Source organism: Cynocephalus volans, chromosome 12, assembly GCF_027409185.1.
Source record: "Cynocephalus volans isolate mCynVol1 chromosome 12, mCynVol1.pri, whole genome shotgun sequence".
Lineage (NCBI taxonomy): Eukaryota > Metazoa > Chordata > Mammalia > Dermoptera > Cynocephalidae > Cynocephalus > Cynocephalus volans.
The window spans coordinates 75569821-75586659 of record NC_084471.1 but is presented as its reverse complement, the minus strand read 5'-3'; the positions used below and the strand labels follow the sequence as shown (position 1 = coordinate 75586659).

Here is a 16839-nt window from a genome sequence, read left to right as displayed (position 1 = left end):
GGTTTCGTTGACTAGGCCCAGTGTTTTCCAAGGTATCCCTGGACCACCTGCTTCACAGTCACCTGGGAAGCAGGCTTCCAAGGAAGACCCGCACGGCTTACCCAGAACTTCCAATTGGAGTCTCTTGTGACAGAGACCCTCGACATTTTGTCAAGAGTACCACATTGCTCTTATGAACACTGACATTAGGATTCTTATTTTGGTGAATTTGTGGTATACTTAAGAGTTTAGAAAGAATCATAAAATGGGGGTTGCGATTCATATAAGAGTCAGACATTTTCGCTCTGCTGTAATTTCAGTTCCCACAAACTTAGGTGCTTTTCCACTGGAAGGTATCTTGTTGTCAGGCAGAAACTGAGAACCTTGAAGTTTATGGGGCTTGTCCAAGGAAGAAGAAGTACCCACAAGTCCCTACTGAGACCCTAATTCAGCTAAGACACCATTCTACTCACACCCTGTGCTTCTAAGACTTTAATGTGCAAAAGAATCACTAGAGGCAGCAAAGCCTAAAATATTTATTATTTGTCCATTTACAGAAAAAGTTTGCTGACCCCTGTTCTAGATCAGTGCTTTTTGAACTTGAACAAAAAAATCAATCTTCCAGGGATCTTGCTAAAGTGTAGATTCTGATTCAGTGGATCTGGGGCCAAGATTCTTATTTGTAATAACCTCCAGGAGGTATTGCTGGCCTGCCGGCCACCTAGGTGCAGGTTTGAAATGCAAAGCCCTGGTCCCCAGGGCAGTCCCACTGACTTGGAATCTGTGTTTCACCAGGATCCACAGGTATCCTCATGCCTATTAATGATTACACCAAAAACAGTGGTGTAGACTACACAAAAGAATGGCTTTTGATTCCAGACGAAGCTGGATTGGAATCCCATTCTCATTTATTAAGCGTAAGAATGTAGCATGCTTAATTCACTTAACATTACATCCTCCAAGCTCATCCATGTTGCCGCAGATGACGGGATTTCCTTCTTTTTTTATGGTTGAATAATATGTCATTCCAATGGCATATTATTCAGTCATAAAATATATAAACCACATTTTCTTTATCCGTTCATCAGTTGATGGACACTTAAGTTGATTTCACATCTTGGCTATTGTGAATAGTTCTGCAATAAATGTTTGAGATGACAGATATAACAGTTACTCTGATTTGATGGTTATACCTTGTATACATTTATCAAAATATGACGTGCACCCCATAAATATGTACAATTATCGTGCATCAATTTCAAAAATTTTTAGATTAAAAAATAAAATTATGAAAAAAGAATGCAGCATGCAGTTCAATCTCTCCAAACTTCATCTTCTTCATCTCTAAAGGAGGTACGAAAATACTCTGTCCACCCACACCATAACCTTATTGTGAAAATCAAATGAGATAATGGAAGCGATTTGTGAGTAATAGCTGACAGGTATTGACAGCTTACTATATGTAAGCCACTGCTGTGAGTAATTTACAAAGAAATTGAAGTGAGAATGGTGAAACAACTTGTAGCTAGCTTGAGAACTGGTATCCAGTCTCAGCCAGCAGTTGCCTGCTCCCACACTCTATGAACACATAACGGTGCCTCCTTAACGGCCTCCCAGCCCTAAGCAAATGTTTGCATTGATGATTTCTATTATTTTTTTGTGAATATATTCCAAGACACATCTCCATTCACAAATGGAAGAAATATGCATTATGGGACAATAGGAAAAATGCTGCAAATCTTAGTACTCACCCTGGACCTTGCCAAAAAGTCAAAAAGCAATGGAGTAAATCCAAAGTTATCCTAACCCATATCCTGTGGTAGAGCAATTTTGCTTAACGAAGATCAAACTTCCAGAAATCCAGGAATGGTTGTTAAGATCACTAAATCACATACTGGAGGAGTCAGTGTACAAGTACCTCAATAGCATAGTTTCCTTGCCTCTATTGTTTTTGCTTTGTTTTGGTGGCTGGCCAGTACAGGTATGAAACCTTGGACCGTGGTGTTCTCAGCACTATGCTCTAATCAAGTGAGCTAATTGGCCAGCCCTTCTTTGTCTTTAAAATCACTTTAAACTATTGCTCTCAGGACAGTTTTGGTACCAAAGCCTCCAGTTGCTTATAATCTCCTTGTGGGCTTTTTGTTCTTTGTTTTTGTTTTTGTTTTTGGTGGCTGGTCAATATGGGGATCTGAATCCTTGACCTTGGTGTTTCCCTTGCGTTCTCAGGGATTTTGCAGTCTGTGCTGTTTGGCCCAGCAGGAAGTTCCCATCCCTGCTACTCACTTTCATTTTCCCTTCCTGCCCTTAATAGAGGTCACAGCCCTTGAAAGCTTTCTTTGGAAGAGCACTTTGTAAAAGATGCAACAGCATCCTCTACTGACCGTGACTCATAATGTCAAAGGGGCACCAACTTCAGTATTTGAGCGTATTCTGGGTAACTTCTGCTTCAGTGCACTTATCAGTTTTTTAGTTTCTTATGCTGGTTTTGGTATTAAAGTGAAACTCTGGTGTTTACGCTAATTTTGAACAGTAAAATAAAATGGCTTTCAGCGGAATAGTACACCAAGTGCTGTTTCGGAACAACATATAATTCTTCTCTGCACATGGCGTGGCCTTGCTTCAGAACCTCAGGGGCTCGCATTATGATTTGTGACAAATTCCACATGACATCTTTTCCCACCATTGGTATTTCCAATACTATAGGGTCTGTCAGATCACATCATCCAAGTGGCAGGGCTGCTTGTACCCCTTCCTGGATGGGCTGATAAGCCATTTCCTGCTCTAGACAAAATTCAGAGAACTCTCAGACTGTCACTTAATCCAGTATAAGGGCCAAAGCAGTATTCTTAGTTGTGGAAAAGGCTGCCTCTAGAACCCAAAGAAACCCATCAGGTATTTTGTTCTCTTTTTTGTGATAGGAGCTGTAAGATGCAAAACTTTGATTTTTTTCAGGATGTGATGTCCCTGCACACCCCTGATCACTGCACCCCTAAAATCATACATTTGTGGCAGGCTCCTGAACTTTTACAGGGTGTATCTCCCATCTTCTAGAGTATATGTGTCTTAAGACTTTCTGTGTGCTAGCCACTTCTTGCTCATCCAACCCAATCTACGTGTCATCATCTGTGAATTGGATCAGTTGGAAGTTGTATAAGATGACTAGATTGTTCATATTTCTTTGGACTTCATCACAGTTAATACAGTCCTGGGGCAAAAATGTAAAAATATATTTTTGTCCAGTCCATGTGATTGTGAACTGTTCATAATCCTCTTTCCTTTTTGGGATAGAAAAGAACACGTTTGGTAAATCAGTGACTATGTGTCTGAAACCAAATTGATCTGCTCTAGCAAAGATACTACATCTGGCACCAAGACTGTGTTCGAGAACTACTGCTCATATTTAGTTGAGTATGTGGTAGTCTGTAGTCATCTTCTAGAATCCATCTGGATCTTCAGGGGATAGACTGGTGAATTAAGTGGAAATAAGATGGGGAAGACTGCCCCTGGATCTGTTAGATCCTTAAAGGTGGCACTAATTTCTGCCATCCTCTACAGCACCACCACCAACATAATGTAATAATGCCTCTAGGCTGGGTGGTGAAAGTCTGGCAGGCTTCCATTTTACCCACTAGGACAGATCTTACCCCACAGACCAAAGACATGATGTGGAAGTTCTACCAACTGCCAAGTATTTCAGTCCTAATTATTCATTCAGAGACTGGGAGAATGATCACCAAGTGGACTGAGTGGACCCACTACAAGTCAGAACTGAGCCCGAACTCCATTTATTATCTGGACCCCATCCTAACAGTTGTGATGACACTTTGAGGTCTCAGATACTATTATCAGCTCAGGCTCTGTATCCAAAAGTCTTTGAAATGTGTGGGCATTTCCCTTTCCCTAGTGCACAGTATCTGAGTAAGTGTCCATAGGCCTTTTGGGAGAAGGACTGAGAGAATCATTAGCATATAAACTCATTGGGGTTTTGCAAAGTCTTTCGTCTTGGGGACCCAGCCACTCATTTAGTCAGTGGGTGCTGGAACTGAAAACCTGTTCAAGTCCAAAACTGTGGCAAAGGATGACTGGGCTTGGCCTCTTTTGATGTCTTCTGCTGGTACAAGCTGAGTAGTTCTCTTATTGACTCCCGTTGTATTTTGCTCCTTGTGATGATGTGTTCTCTTATCCATCTCCATAACTCTTAGCAGATCAGGCCCTTTTCGATGCCGCTTCTCCAGCTTTTGCCAATACATATTGGCTAGGTCTTACAGCTCTTCCAGAATATAATTTTTTCCTTTTGTTATCAAGCCTAGAAAGTCCCCAGCTGGGCTATGTTATAACTTAATCCTACTTATAGGTCCAGTAGCTTGGTGTCCAGGAGGAGAGGGAAGGGCAGATCCGGAGAGGGGTACCAGAAGCCTTGTGGAAGAGGGGCCTCTGCATCATCTTCAAGAATGGGGGAGTGGGGTACTCGTTCTTACTAGGAAGGAGTTGGCCATTTCTGCAGGCCCAGAAAGTTCAGGAGAGTCTTTCAAGTCAAAATCTTTAGAGGCATCAGGCCAGAAGAATCCATACCTGTGACATAGTCCCAGTCACTACATTTCATACACATCTCTTTCAAAGCACATCAGCTGGACTTAAAAAAAAAAATCCAAATACTGATATATTTTGATTTTGTTTTATCTATTTTGTGGGTTTTTATTTTTTTCTTTACCATGCTTCTTCTTTGCTTCTTTTATTTTCCTCCTTACCTTCTCTTGTGGTGAAGTTTTGTTTGCCCTATCTTTTTCCTATCCTTGTTCAGAAGTTACAACTCTTAGAATTCACCTCTATAATTTTAAGCATGCTTATTTGACTAAAATCTAAACTTTCTCTCTCTACCTTCTTCCCAAACAAAATAAGATCTTCAGAAAGCTTTAATTGCAAATCACCCTCCCACCAAAACAAGACATTATTTTTATTGTTACTTTTTGCAGTCAGGGCTTATTCAAATTTACACAGATGTTTATTAAATTCTTTGCATTTATATTTTGAGATCATTGTCCTTACTGAGGGTAACTTCTTTAGTGGTCATTGAGTGAGGGTCCATAAGTAGGAAATGCAGTCTGATAATTACTTATTTCACTTTTATTATTATTTATCTGAGTATACAATACTAGAATGACCTACCTTTTCCCTCTGTACTTTGAGCTTGGCTATGTATTGTGTGATTGCTACCGCTCTATCTTATCCAGTATCTCTGCAATGAGGGGGAGGACTCCGTTACCCCAGTTACCCCACACCCACAGAGTGGCCGTGACCAGAAGGCCTTTCTAATGCTTGAGATGCTTCTAGTTGGGTTTTCTTTTCCTTCCAAATATAAACATCCTAACTTAAAACCTTGGCTTCATCTACTCATATGTTGAGGCTGTGAACAGGCTTTATGCAGTCTCTTCCTCTAGCACATCCAGAGCCTAAACGAAACTGACTAGTTCCTTCTTTGTCCCATTGCACCCTGGATCAACTTGAATTAAAGCACTCTCACCCAAATTTATTTCATACCAGAGCTCCCACACTAGAGTGTAGGTAGGCATCATGAGGGCTGAGATGGTGCCTCATTAGGTTTGTACTCCTAGGACTTCACATAGTGCCCAGAGCATAGTAAATATTTAAACAATGTTTCTCCAATGACAGAATGAATGAATAAATGACATTTGCAGGGTGGGAAATCTTAGACCTACTTCCAAATCTCAATGGCAGTTCTTACATCTCCCAGACTTCCTTACTGAGGTGGGTAGACTCTCAATAAAATGGACCTCTGCCATTGACAAAAATATATTTAATTCAATAAAGAGAAATTACTCATCAGCCTCTTTATAGTAATAGTAATAGTGGTAGTAATGCTAACATAGTACCACTGTATGAGGAGCACTTATACTATGTTTGAATTTGATATGCGTCCTTAAATATAGTTGTAGAACAGCTAGCCATGGAACCAATGAGACTGGAGGCAGGTATGTGACACCAGAAATATACAATCAGTTGTTATGCTTTTATTTTTGAACAAGGCTCCATGTTTTAACATTGCTAAAACCTATTAGATGTTAGAGACCCAGGCCTTTTATTTTTCATGGTTGTAAAATTCATGTCTTTATCCCAAAATTCTATTTACAGAAATAGTTTAAAAGATTCAAGGAAGCTGTGCTGGCCTAGATAAGAAGGTTAACAATTTTATGTGGGTTATGATTTGGCATATGATTAGAATTAGAAACCGACCTATCTCTACATTATTGAGAGAATTGCCTCTAGCAATATCGAACACAGACTGATATTAAGTAGGGCCTGCATAGTAATTTTTTTTTTTTTTTTTTCTGTTCTTTGCTTCAGAAACTGACTCTGGTTAATTCAAGACAAAATAAATTATTAAAGCATATCCAGTTGCAGCCAGGAATAAAGGCCAAAGTCACTGCAATAGTTGGCGCATTGCAGATTTACTGAGGTAGCAGCTGTGTGTGAGCCCCCTCAGCCTGCTCTGCTCTGCTCGTGTGGCACTGCCACGAGAGCTCCTGCTACTGTCTCTGCACTCCGGACGTAGCTGTCATGCATGTACCCTCTGTCACTGGTGTGAACTGCACTGCCTCTGCTTCTTGGAGTCACTAACTTCTGACTACAGTTAGAAAGGATGCTTATGACTTAAGCATATTCACAAACAGTAGCTCATTTAATTTCATAATTTTTATGTTAGGAGGCTAAGCAGGGCAATTTTTCTTTTACCCATTTTACAAGAGAGAATACTGAAGTTCAGATTGTGTGAATGTTTTGCTGCAAGACCACACAGCTGGAAAGTGGTAAAGCGAATAAAAAACTTTTTCTTAACTATGAAACACTTGTTTTAAAGCTGTGAAAGGAACATATCTTTGCTTTGACATGTGTAAATTGAAAAATTTTGCATAGAAAGAATAGATTGATGATCAACTCCCTCCCACAACTGTGTTTTTTACTCACAATAAATAGTAAATAGCTTTATTCATTTAACAAATAGTAAGTGCCAACTAATGCACCAGACACAAATCAGATGTGTAAACTTTCACAGCTGAGAAGTACCTTAGAAGTTATTTCAAATCCCCGATTTTACAGTTGAGGAAAAAACTTCAGGTAGTCAACTTATTTAATGTTACCCTATTCGTTACTATTAGAGCCTGGGATAGAAGGCCCCTACCCCATTCCAAGTTTCCTTTGTTTACAGAATAAAGATTCTTGAGAAAAATTTATTACATGGAAAACTACTTCTTTATTTCCTCCTGGAGATCAAGGAGGATTTCTTATTGCTTAAGAATGTTTTCAGATTGAAGTTGTAAAAAGCATGCATGTATATATGTGTGATATAGATACGATATGGATAGAGTTATCAATATTAAATTGGTTTAAGGAAGACTCAAAGATGGTTTGCCTAATGCACTGCAAGCAGTTGTGTCTCAAGCTCTTCTGAAAAGTGCAGGAGAAATTTAGGTTAGCACTTTTTCCTTATCCTACTAGGAATAGTTATAAGTGGCCAGCAGATGCCACTGTTGTCAGTTGTAAAGTTTTTCAAGTTTCAAATGTAGAAAATTTGTCATTACAGAAAAAATGAAGTAAAATGTAGCAAAAGTAATTGTCTTCTCTTTAAAAAACGGTGATGAAAGTACTGTGTACTGAGATTTTATTATTCACCTTTTAGCAAAATATTTAACACTTGACAACTAAAAGACATATATTTAATTATTTTTTAAAAATTAATAGGGAAACAGTGAGTCATTTGGCGGGGGGCGGGGGGGGGGGTTACTGGCCGGTGCAAAGAAAATGGTGAGTTTTCTGTGTTTAAAAATAATAATTTTTAAAAATTAGAAGTTCATGCAATGACTAATGTGGACTGATAGCTATATTTATGAGACTGACGTGCTACCTACTGTGCTAACGAGGCACCTTGATAGCTGTATTTAATAACCAAGATATATTCTATACTGCTGAGTGACATCAAGGAAGGGTAAAATAAAATAAGTCAATTCTGTTCCTTTTTGTTGTTATATGGCAACATAAAACAATTTTGTAGTTATCAAACCTGTACTCATTTGTGCATGAGTTGTTATTGAAAGATTTATTATTAATTATGTTGCTATTTTCTATTTCCATCAGAAAAAGAAACCTAATGTCTAAAAACTATATGAAAGGGCTCCCATCCACTCTAGTAATCAGAAAATATAAATTCAAACAATGAAATACCACGTTATACCCCATCAGATCAGGGAAAAAAAAATAGCATCACTGAGGATGTAGATAAACTAAAATTTTTACACCCTGGCAGTGATAATTTAAATTGGTTTAACCAATTTGAAGAGTACTTGGGCAGTTTCTAGGGAGGATGAAGATGGTGGCAATTTCTAGGGAAGATGAAGACGGATATATCACAAGAATCTGCTCCCTGCCTTGGGTGAACATTGTAATTCCCCACCCATTTCCGTGTGTTCTGGACATTTCCCTGCTCTGTTGCCTAGGACTTGGCCATGTGATTTGGTTTGGCCAATTGAATCTAAATAGATACGAGCACTCCTTGTATGAACACATGCTTTTAGAGGCATTGCAAGTTTTTGTTAGTCTCCCTGCCCATATTTACTCTGCCATGAGAAATGTGTACAGCAGACAAGTGCTGTTTCCATCCTAACTGCATCCTTACAATTTCTGACATGATTTTAGAATTATAGACCTTTGTGCTGAAGGAGCCTTTTTTCCATGTAAGGAAAATGAAAACAAAGAGCTAATGCATCACACAAATATGTTTATTATTTAAAAGTTTATAAATTATAAGATTTTAATTATGAATAAAAACTATCTGAAAAATGTTACGCATTTTGTATTATTGTTTGTAACTGGCTTAAGGCACATCGTGCAAAATACTTCTTTTCCGATACAGAGATCCCCAAATGTTTATTTAACCACATTGGCACAAAATTACTGTAGTAACTTATATGGTACAATATATTCCTAATAAATGGGGGGAAAAAACACTTTGTGGGCGCCGGCCCCATGGCTCACTTGGGAGAGTGCGGCGCTGGTAGCGCCGAGGCCGTGGGTTCGGATCCTATGTAGGGATGTCCGGTGCGCTCACTGGCTGAGCGTGGTGCAGACAACACCATGCCGAGGGTTGCGATCCCCTTGCCAGTCACTACTGTTTACCAGCAAAAATCTATTAGAAGATTCTGGTGGCTCTTTGGGGGGTTTACAGAATAGGTTGCAATTAACAAACAAACAAAAACTACCTGTGTTTTAAAATTACATTATTATATAATATACAATTAAATTGTTCACATAGAAAAAGCTCTTAATACCTGAGAATTTTTGTACTGGCTTTGAGAAATCTCTGACAAAAAATAACTTGAATATCTCTAGTAAAAGTTTTGCATATGTAAGCATAATTTTATGTTTACAAAATAGAATCTTCAAAATTTTAAGAATTCTCACTTCTCTATTTGATTAATAAAATACAGTACACAACTTTGAGAAAATAGATTTTTAAAGAGTATACACACATACAAGACTTATAAAGGCAGAATATATTATAAACATTATAAAAACAATGTACTGCTCTTATAAATACAATCAAATTGGAGGTAGGTTTTAAGAATCGAATTCCAATATATCATATCTTCTGTATTACACCCACAAAATTTCATATTTAGTATTTAACCAAAGCATGGATTTTTAATACATAATTTGTACTACATTTTTAGTACTGTTTTTTCATTGAGGCACCATAATCCAAAATTAAAAATTAAAGGAAAAATAAAACAAGGTATCTAAATGGTATCAGTAGAAAGTAAAATAACTATGTACTTTTTAAAAATGTAGTATTGATTTGCCATTCACCTGTCATTTGACAGACTCAATAATGTTTATCGTAGTTTTGAATAAGTTTATTTGCCTAATTTTTACTTGCTCCATTTTAACAAGTAGAATAAACATTTTATTGTATAATAGGACACCGAAGAGAGATTTACATGTGTGTTATAGGAATATGATTGTGGTGCAGTCCAAGCTTTTAACAGCAACGTTGTCTTGATATAATTCATTCAAACATTCTTGCATACTCTACCATAAATTATTGGTATTTATAAAAGATCCTGATTAGAGTCATGTATCTGATAAGTTTTTTTGAAGGCCTTGAAAAAATTAAACAGTCATTTGAGTCCCTGATTAGCACCCTGAAAAAAATGCAGAGATATTTTGGACAGGGGAATTTTAGGAAGGGAGAAATAAAGAAATGAGCACCAGTTATTTTCATATTCCAGACAGCATCTCCTCTTTGAGGCATACTTTCCACTTCTAAATGTTCATGTTACTTGAACTGGGAGACCAGTAGTCAGGTGAGGAATACACTTTCCACAGAACCCTCCACACCTGCCGTAGACTTTGGTTCCATCCTGAAAATATGAAGAGGCAGAAATATAGGAGAATCTTATACAAGCTGGTATCCGCATGCACAAAGCAAAAAGGCAAATGTTTTGAATCATTTGACTGGAATCATTAGCTGAGTTCTCCTATAACAAATGCATCTGAGATCAAAGATCATACCATTTCAGTATTAGTCCAAATTGGTGGTCATGGGAAAGTTAAAAGCAAATTAGATCACTTAAGATTCATATTAGTGATTGATTCTTATCAAACACTCTATAATTTAGACAATTCATCTCAATCCACATATTTTCTATAGAGGCATCTATTTGCTTCAGTAGGTTTATTAAAACCTCTCTCAATCTGCTGTCCAATATTTACGTAATTTTATGTTAGGTCCTCTTAGACTGAATAAAAGACATTATACAAACTTGATCTTAAAGGTGTACAACTCATATTTTACCCCATTTATCTCAAACATCTCATGGAAGCATGAGAAACACACCCTACAGAAAAGTATAGAAGATGATAAAGTGGAGAAAAAATAAAAACTGGGCTGAAAGCAGTAATTATGATTAGAGAAGGACTAAAAAGGGAGATTCTTTCCTAAGTAGAGCAGTTCACCGAGGAACAGATGGGCATAGGTGGAGGGAAGGGGTTGTCAGGACATGATAGATGTGCTCTCTCAACTGCCTTCTAGCTTCAGGTCCAAAAGTCAAATGACTGAAGACATTTTGGTATGATGAAACAAAAATAGGTCGAACTCCTATCATTTCTGGAGAAGATAAGATTTTTTTTCTTTTTCTTTTTTAATCTAGGGAGGAAATGCAGAAGGGAAACTTTGGATTCTTGAGACATTTTGAGATGGAAGAATGTTTTGAGACCAGGGGCTTTTGAAGTTGCCTTTTCTTTCAGAAGCCCTTTTAACTCCAAAGAATCTGAGTAAACAGAGAAGGGAAGGGTGGCAAAAACTTAGTTTTGTAAACTTCCCTAATTCCCAAACAGATTGTTGAAGTAAAAACTTGACCTTGATTAAATTTACTGGCAAATGAAAATATGTTTGTGTTTACATAAGTATATATGGGTTTCCCGAGTCTCAGTTTTACACCAGACATCAGATTTCAAGGAATACGGTCATGTGCAACATTTTTGCTTGAAGTAGAAGTTTTCAGTGAATTAAATAAATAATTAATACTTGAAGTAGAAGTTATGTAGAAGCAAGATGAATGATTTTACTGAATATTCATATCTACTGGTGACCTTGGCCAGAATTCAGTCTTTATATTTAACCAAAAGATATCTAAAAGCTAGATATATAAGGTCAGAATAAATCATTGAACTCTCTACATTTATACCTGCTCAGAATATACTTTAAGTAATTAACTTATTTCCATTCTTCTGCAAAAAAGGGAATAGACCTAAATATGCTAAATAAGTATTTTAAAGTAAGTAACCGTTCTTTCTGAAACCCTATTAGTTTGCCCATATGAGAGAAATAATAAAATTAAAATTATGTAATTATTAATTAAAGAACAATTTCATAGTCTTCAAGAATAGAAAATTTTAAAGGCTATGAATGTCAGAATATTGAATTTTATTTACAAATAATGTTCATATAAATAGGAGTATAACAATTCACTTTTATCAAGAGAAAGAAAAGTCACAAAACATTAGAGTGGGCAGGGGCTGCTGCTCGCAATGATCCATGCACAATGCAGGTGAGAACACTTATAACCTGGATCCAGATTTACCATGGATAGAGCCAAGCTAGCAAAGAAACAGTCACTGTAAGCAACAGAAGGCATTTCATAAAGTGTCCATGTTTCTACACCATACCAGCGACAAAATTAAATGGATTCTGCTTTGGACAATACATGTACTATAGTCAAAATAACTATCTTAGCAACTATAAAAATAGTTATGACTATAGAAAAAGTTCATGGAAAAAAATAGAATTAAAAGGTAACACAAATCTTGGGCCAACTCCGTGGCTCACTCAGGAGAGTGCGGCGCTCGGAGCGCAGCAGCGCTCCGGCCGCGGGTTCGGATCCTATATAGGCATGGCCGGTGCAGCTCACTGGCTGAGCGCAGTGCAGGCGACGCCAAGCCAAGGGTTGCGATCCCCTTACCGGTCACAAAAAGGACAAAAAAAAGGTAACACAAATCTTTCCATGAACTTTTTGAAGTATCATCATATATAAACATACTACATAATATTTTATATTTATATAGATAAAATAACAATGTTATCTAGATAAGGATAGACAGTTAAATGAGTACAATATAGATAAATAATCCTAATTCCTGAAAAAACTTTGAAGGATAGTTGTAACATGACAAATGGCTCCAACACCACCCACATCACTAAATCAAAGCAGTGAGGTAAGTAAACCAAAAATGTAACCTTCACTTTGAAATATTAAGACCTATCAACCTTTAATAATTAAAGTATGGTTTGAAACACTCTCTTTCTGAACTACCTGCATTTCAAGTTATTAGCCCCAAACTTGAGATAGACAAAATCTATATATCCCGGCATTCGGTATTTCATGTTCAGCTATCTACAACTTGTATATGGACTTGTATGTATGTAAAACCAACATATGGACATTCATAAAAATGAACCCAATTTCATTTCATATATTGATGTTGTACCCATTATATGCAAAAAGTTCTTCATCACTAACTTCATATAACTTTACATTTAAGGTACAGAGCCTTCAATGCTAGTTCACAGCGCAGCAGTATTTCAGACAGGCTTTTTGGTCCAGCAGGACTTACCTGTGATCTGTGTATGATGACAGAGGCATAACTCCCCTGAGCAAGCCACTTGGCTGTGCTGGATATCTTCATTCCAGTTCCTGCCAAGTTAATGCTGAACTGTCCCTAGATTGTAAACAAAACAAAACAAAAATAAATGGATTCATAAAATATTTAAGAATGCTCTTGGCTGGAGATATCATTGGAATTATATAAGGAAGGGCTCAAATTACTTTTCAAGGGTCTTCCTTTAAAAAACGAAAGGCTATTGATACGCCCTTACTGTAAAGAAAATGAACCAGTTAAGGATTTTAAAAATTGATTACAAATAAGTCTTCTCAATTAAACGACAACTGAATTAACATCACGTAATTTTATTTGTACAGAAGTAATTCTGTCCAACCCTAGGACTCCATGACTTGAAAACTAGAGCTAATGGTCCTGTAGCAATGGTCTGTCAGCAAGTCGTGACAGAAGGGTGTTCACAGGGACTAACATTTGACGTACTTTAACTAATTACTCCAGTTCTAATTTTTGACGTCTCATTGCTAACTTCTGTGATGTTACACCTGTTTCAGGTATATTTTTCTACAATCTTCTGTTATTGTCCCCTCTCCTTTTGTGGCTATTACATCATTTCCAAATACCCAGAAGGGTATGTGGACCTGTGATGCCACATGATTTACACACATTATGGTGTGTGGGCCCCCTAGTGGCTTCATTACCTAATCTTTTCAAGTACAGGGACCATTTTTATGTCAAAATATTTCAGATTATCTTTGTTAACAGTTACACTTCAAATATGTGTTGATTGAGAAAATGAGTGACTAAAGTGGGTGAAATCTGTGTTATATTTATATGATCTTACAGTATAGATTTATACATTACAAAGTAAAAGTACATGCAAATTCAGCCCACTGGCAATGTTTAGTATGCATGTAGATTGAGGGCAACATTAGGCATTCTCAGATCATATCACAATATCCCAATGGCCTAAGACTCATGAATCTTGAGCAAGTCTGTGATGAAACATTAGGTGTTATATTATATAAATAAAAATATTATCTTGTCATGAAAGCAAAGGCTAAATAAACTTTAAATATAATATGACTTATTGCTACTGCTAAAAACAATTAGATATCAATTTAGTTTATTAACTTTGATTTCTTAGCAATCTTATTTAAAAATTCTTATCTAAAAACAAAGATTCAAATACATTTATAATACAATGAAAATATATGGAGAATTTTCCATAGCAGAAATAACTATTTTAGATAATTATCACATACAGCATCACTTAGTTATGAAATTTAAAATATGACTTGTATGTTTTTCCATTGCTATATTCCCAGAGCCCAGAACAGGGCCTAGGTACTCAATAAGTGTTTTTGAACATATGAATTAAGTGCAGCATTATAAACATTAAAAGAGTAGTATCATAAAAGTAAATACATAGACACACATATAAAATCCTTCAGCCTCCATGATAATAAATGGCACAAGTATGTGACATAGTAGTATTTTATGTTGGTAAATATTTGAATGAGAAGAACTAATTCTTAGGATATATTATATGATTTGATACTTAGTCAATCTGATACAGGTTTTACACTGGATACCTCCATCCCACATTCTGTCACAGATAGGCTTCTCACCAAATAAAATTCCTTAAAAATGGAAATGTATTTTGTGATGTAAGTTTCTGGTGACCATACACATACCGAATGCCCAGACTGTGCCATGCAGAGTTTTTGCAACCTAATATGGTCACTCCACTCTTCCATTTGCTCTCTGCCTCTCTGGTCAATGTGTCTTGGGAGCATTCAAATGCATACAAATTGAAAATGAAAGGAAAAGATCCAACTGACTACTGAGAGGCTTAGGTGGTCACAATCAGCTGGGTCTAGAAATGCAAACACCCTTGGACTTCATACAAAAATTGATTGAAAATAAATCATGTCTCAATATAAAACACAAAACTATAAAAGTCTTTGAAGAAAACTTCAAAAAGGAAAAAATCTTTGTAACTTGGGGTTAGTCAAAGGTTTCTTAGATATGACACTAAATGCACAATCCACAAAAGAAAAAAATAATAAGTTTGACTTCATTCAAATTGAAAACTTTTGCTTTGTGACATATACCTAAGAGAAATAAAAGACAAGTTTCAGACCATAAGAAAATATTTTCAAATGCCATATCCAACAAAAGATTTGTATCCAGAATACATAATAAACTCTCAAAACTCAAAAGTAATGAAACAACTCAGCTTTAAAAATGGGCAAAAGACGTGAACATACACTTCACCAAAGAGGATATACAGATTGCAAATAAACACATGAAAAATGCTTAACATCATTAGCATTTGGAGAAATGCAAATAAAACCCAAAACCAGATACCACTAAAGATGAGTAAACAAGCAAACATAAACTTGACAATATCAAGTGCTGACAAGGAAGCAAAGCAACTAGGACTTTAATCTTTGCTGGTGGAAATACAAAATTGTACAGCCTCTAAAATGGTATAACCTCCAAAACAGTTTGACAGTCTCTTATAAAGTTAAATATACACATTCCACATGACCCTGCAATCTTACTCTTAGGGATTTATCCTGGAAGAAATGAAAACTTATGTTCATGCAAAAAGCTGTACACAAATGTGTATGTTCATAATCTCAAAAAACTGGAAACAACCCACTGTCCTCCAAAAGGTGAGTGGACAAACTGTAGAAAAACTGTAGGACATCCCCCCCAAAATGGAATACTTCTCAGCCATGAGAAAGAACAAGCTATTGATACATGCAACAACATGGATAGATCTCAGAAGCATTGTGTTGAGTGAAAGAAGCAACTCTCATGGAGTTATATACTATACAATTACATTCATATGACATTTATATGACATTCCCCACAAAGGCAAAACTATAGTAACAGAGAACAGGTCAGTGTTTGCCAGGAGTTAGGTGGGCAGAGGGGACTGACAGAGGAAGTTTTTGGGGATAAGAGAACTGTTCTGTATTCTGATTCTGGTGATCATAACATGAGTTGTGCATAGGGTAAAATTCATAGAACTGTATACCAAAACAGATAATTTTATTGTATCTTATTTTTAAAAATAAAAATCTATTTAAAGAAAAAATATCCATTGGCTTGTAAAACAGAATCCAACTACATGCTACATGTATGAGATATACCTAAAACAAAGTGATTCATAAAGGCTAAAAATAAAAGGATAGGCAAAAAATATTCCAGGCAAATGGATATAAAAAGAGAGCAGGGCTAGCAATCCTAGAAAGGGACAAAGGAGAATTCAAGTTGCAAATCAAAGAAGTGCACAAAATCATAATTCACAATCAAGACTCACATAAATGTTATACATCAAATAACACAGCAACAACTTTTATGAAGCAAAAACTATAAGACATTCAAGAAGACACCTAAGAGATAGAATAGACACACCCTAATAATAGGAAAATTTAATATACCACTTTCAGTAACACAACAGAACAAGTGGGCAAAAAAAGAAAGAAAAAATAATCAAAAACAATATAACCAAAAGATAGATATTATGGCCATATATTAAAATTCTATTTCTTGATAATAAAGAATACTCTTTCCAAATATTTAACAACTAACTCTGAACACTCAAAATGAATCCAGTGGCACAGGCTGAATGTGATTATTTCTCTTACTCCTGTGTAA

At 36.4% G+C, this 16839-nt stretch overlaps 1 protein-coding gene across 2 annotated transcripts in view; it reads right to left on the bottom strand.

Annotated features, from left to right (window-relative positions):
* Positions 1-9804: 9804 nt before the first annotated feature.
* The window catches only part of ADAMTS20 (ADAM metallopeptidase with thrombospondin type 1 motif 20), a 171900-nt gene continuing 164865 nt past the window's right edge, over positions 9805-16839 (bottom strand). For both annotated transcript variants that reach the window (XM_063075546.1, XM_063075547.1), the window contains 2 exons: positions 13162-13266; positions 9805-10409 (listed from right to left, as the gene is read on the bottom strand). In XM_063075546.1, the coding sequence (XP_062931616.1) occupies positions 10320-10409; positions 13162-13266 (195 nt within the window). In that variant the 3' untranslated portion in view covers positions 9805-10319. The remainder of the gene's footprint in view (positions 10410-13161; positions 13267-16839) is intronic.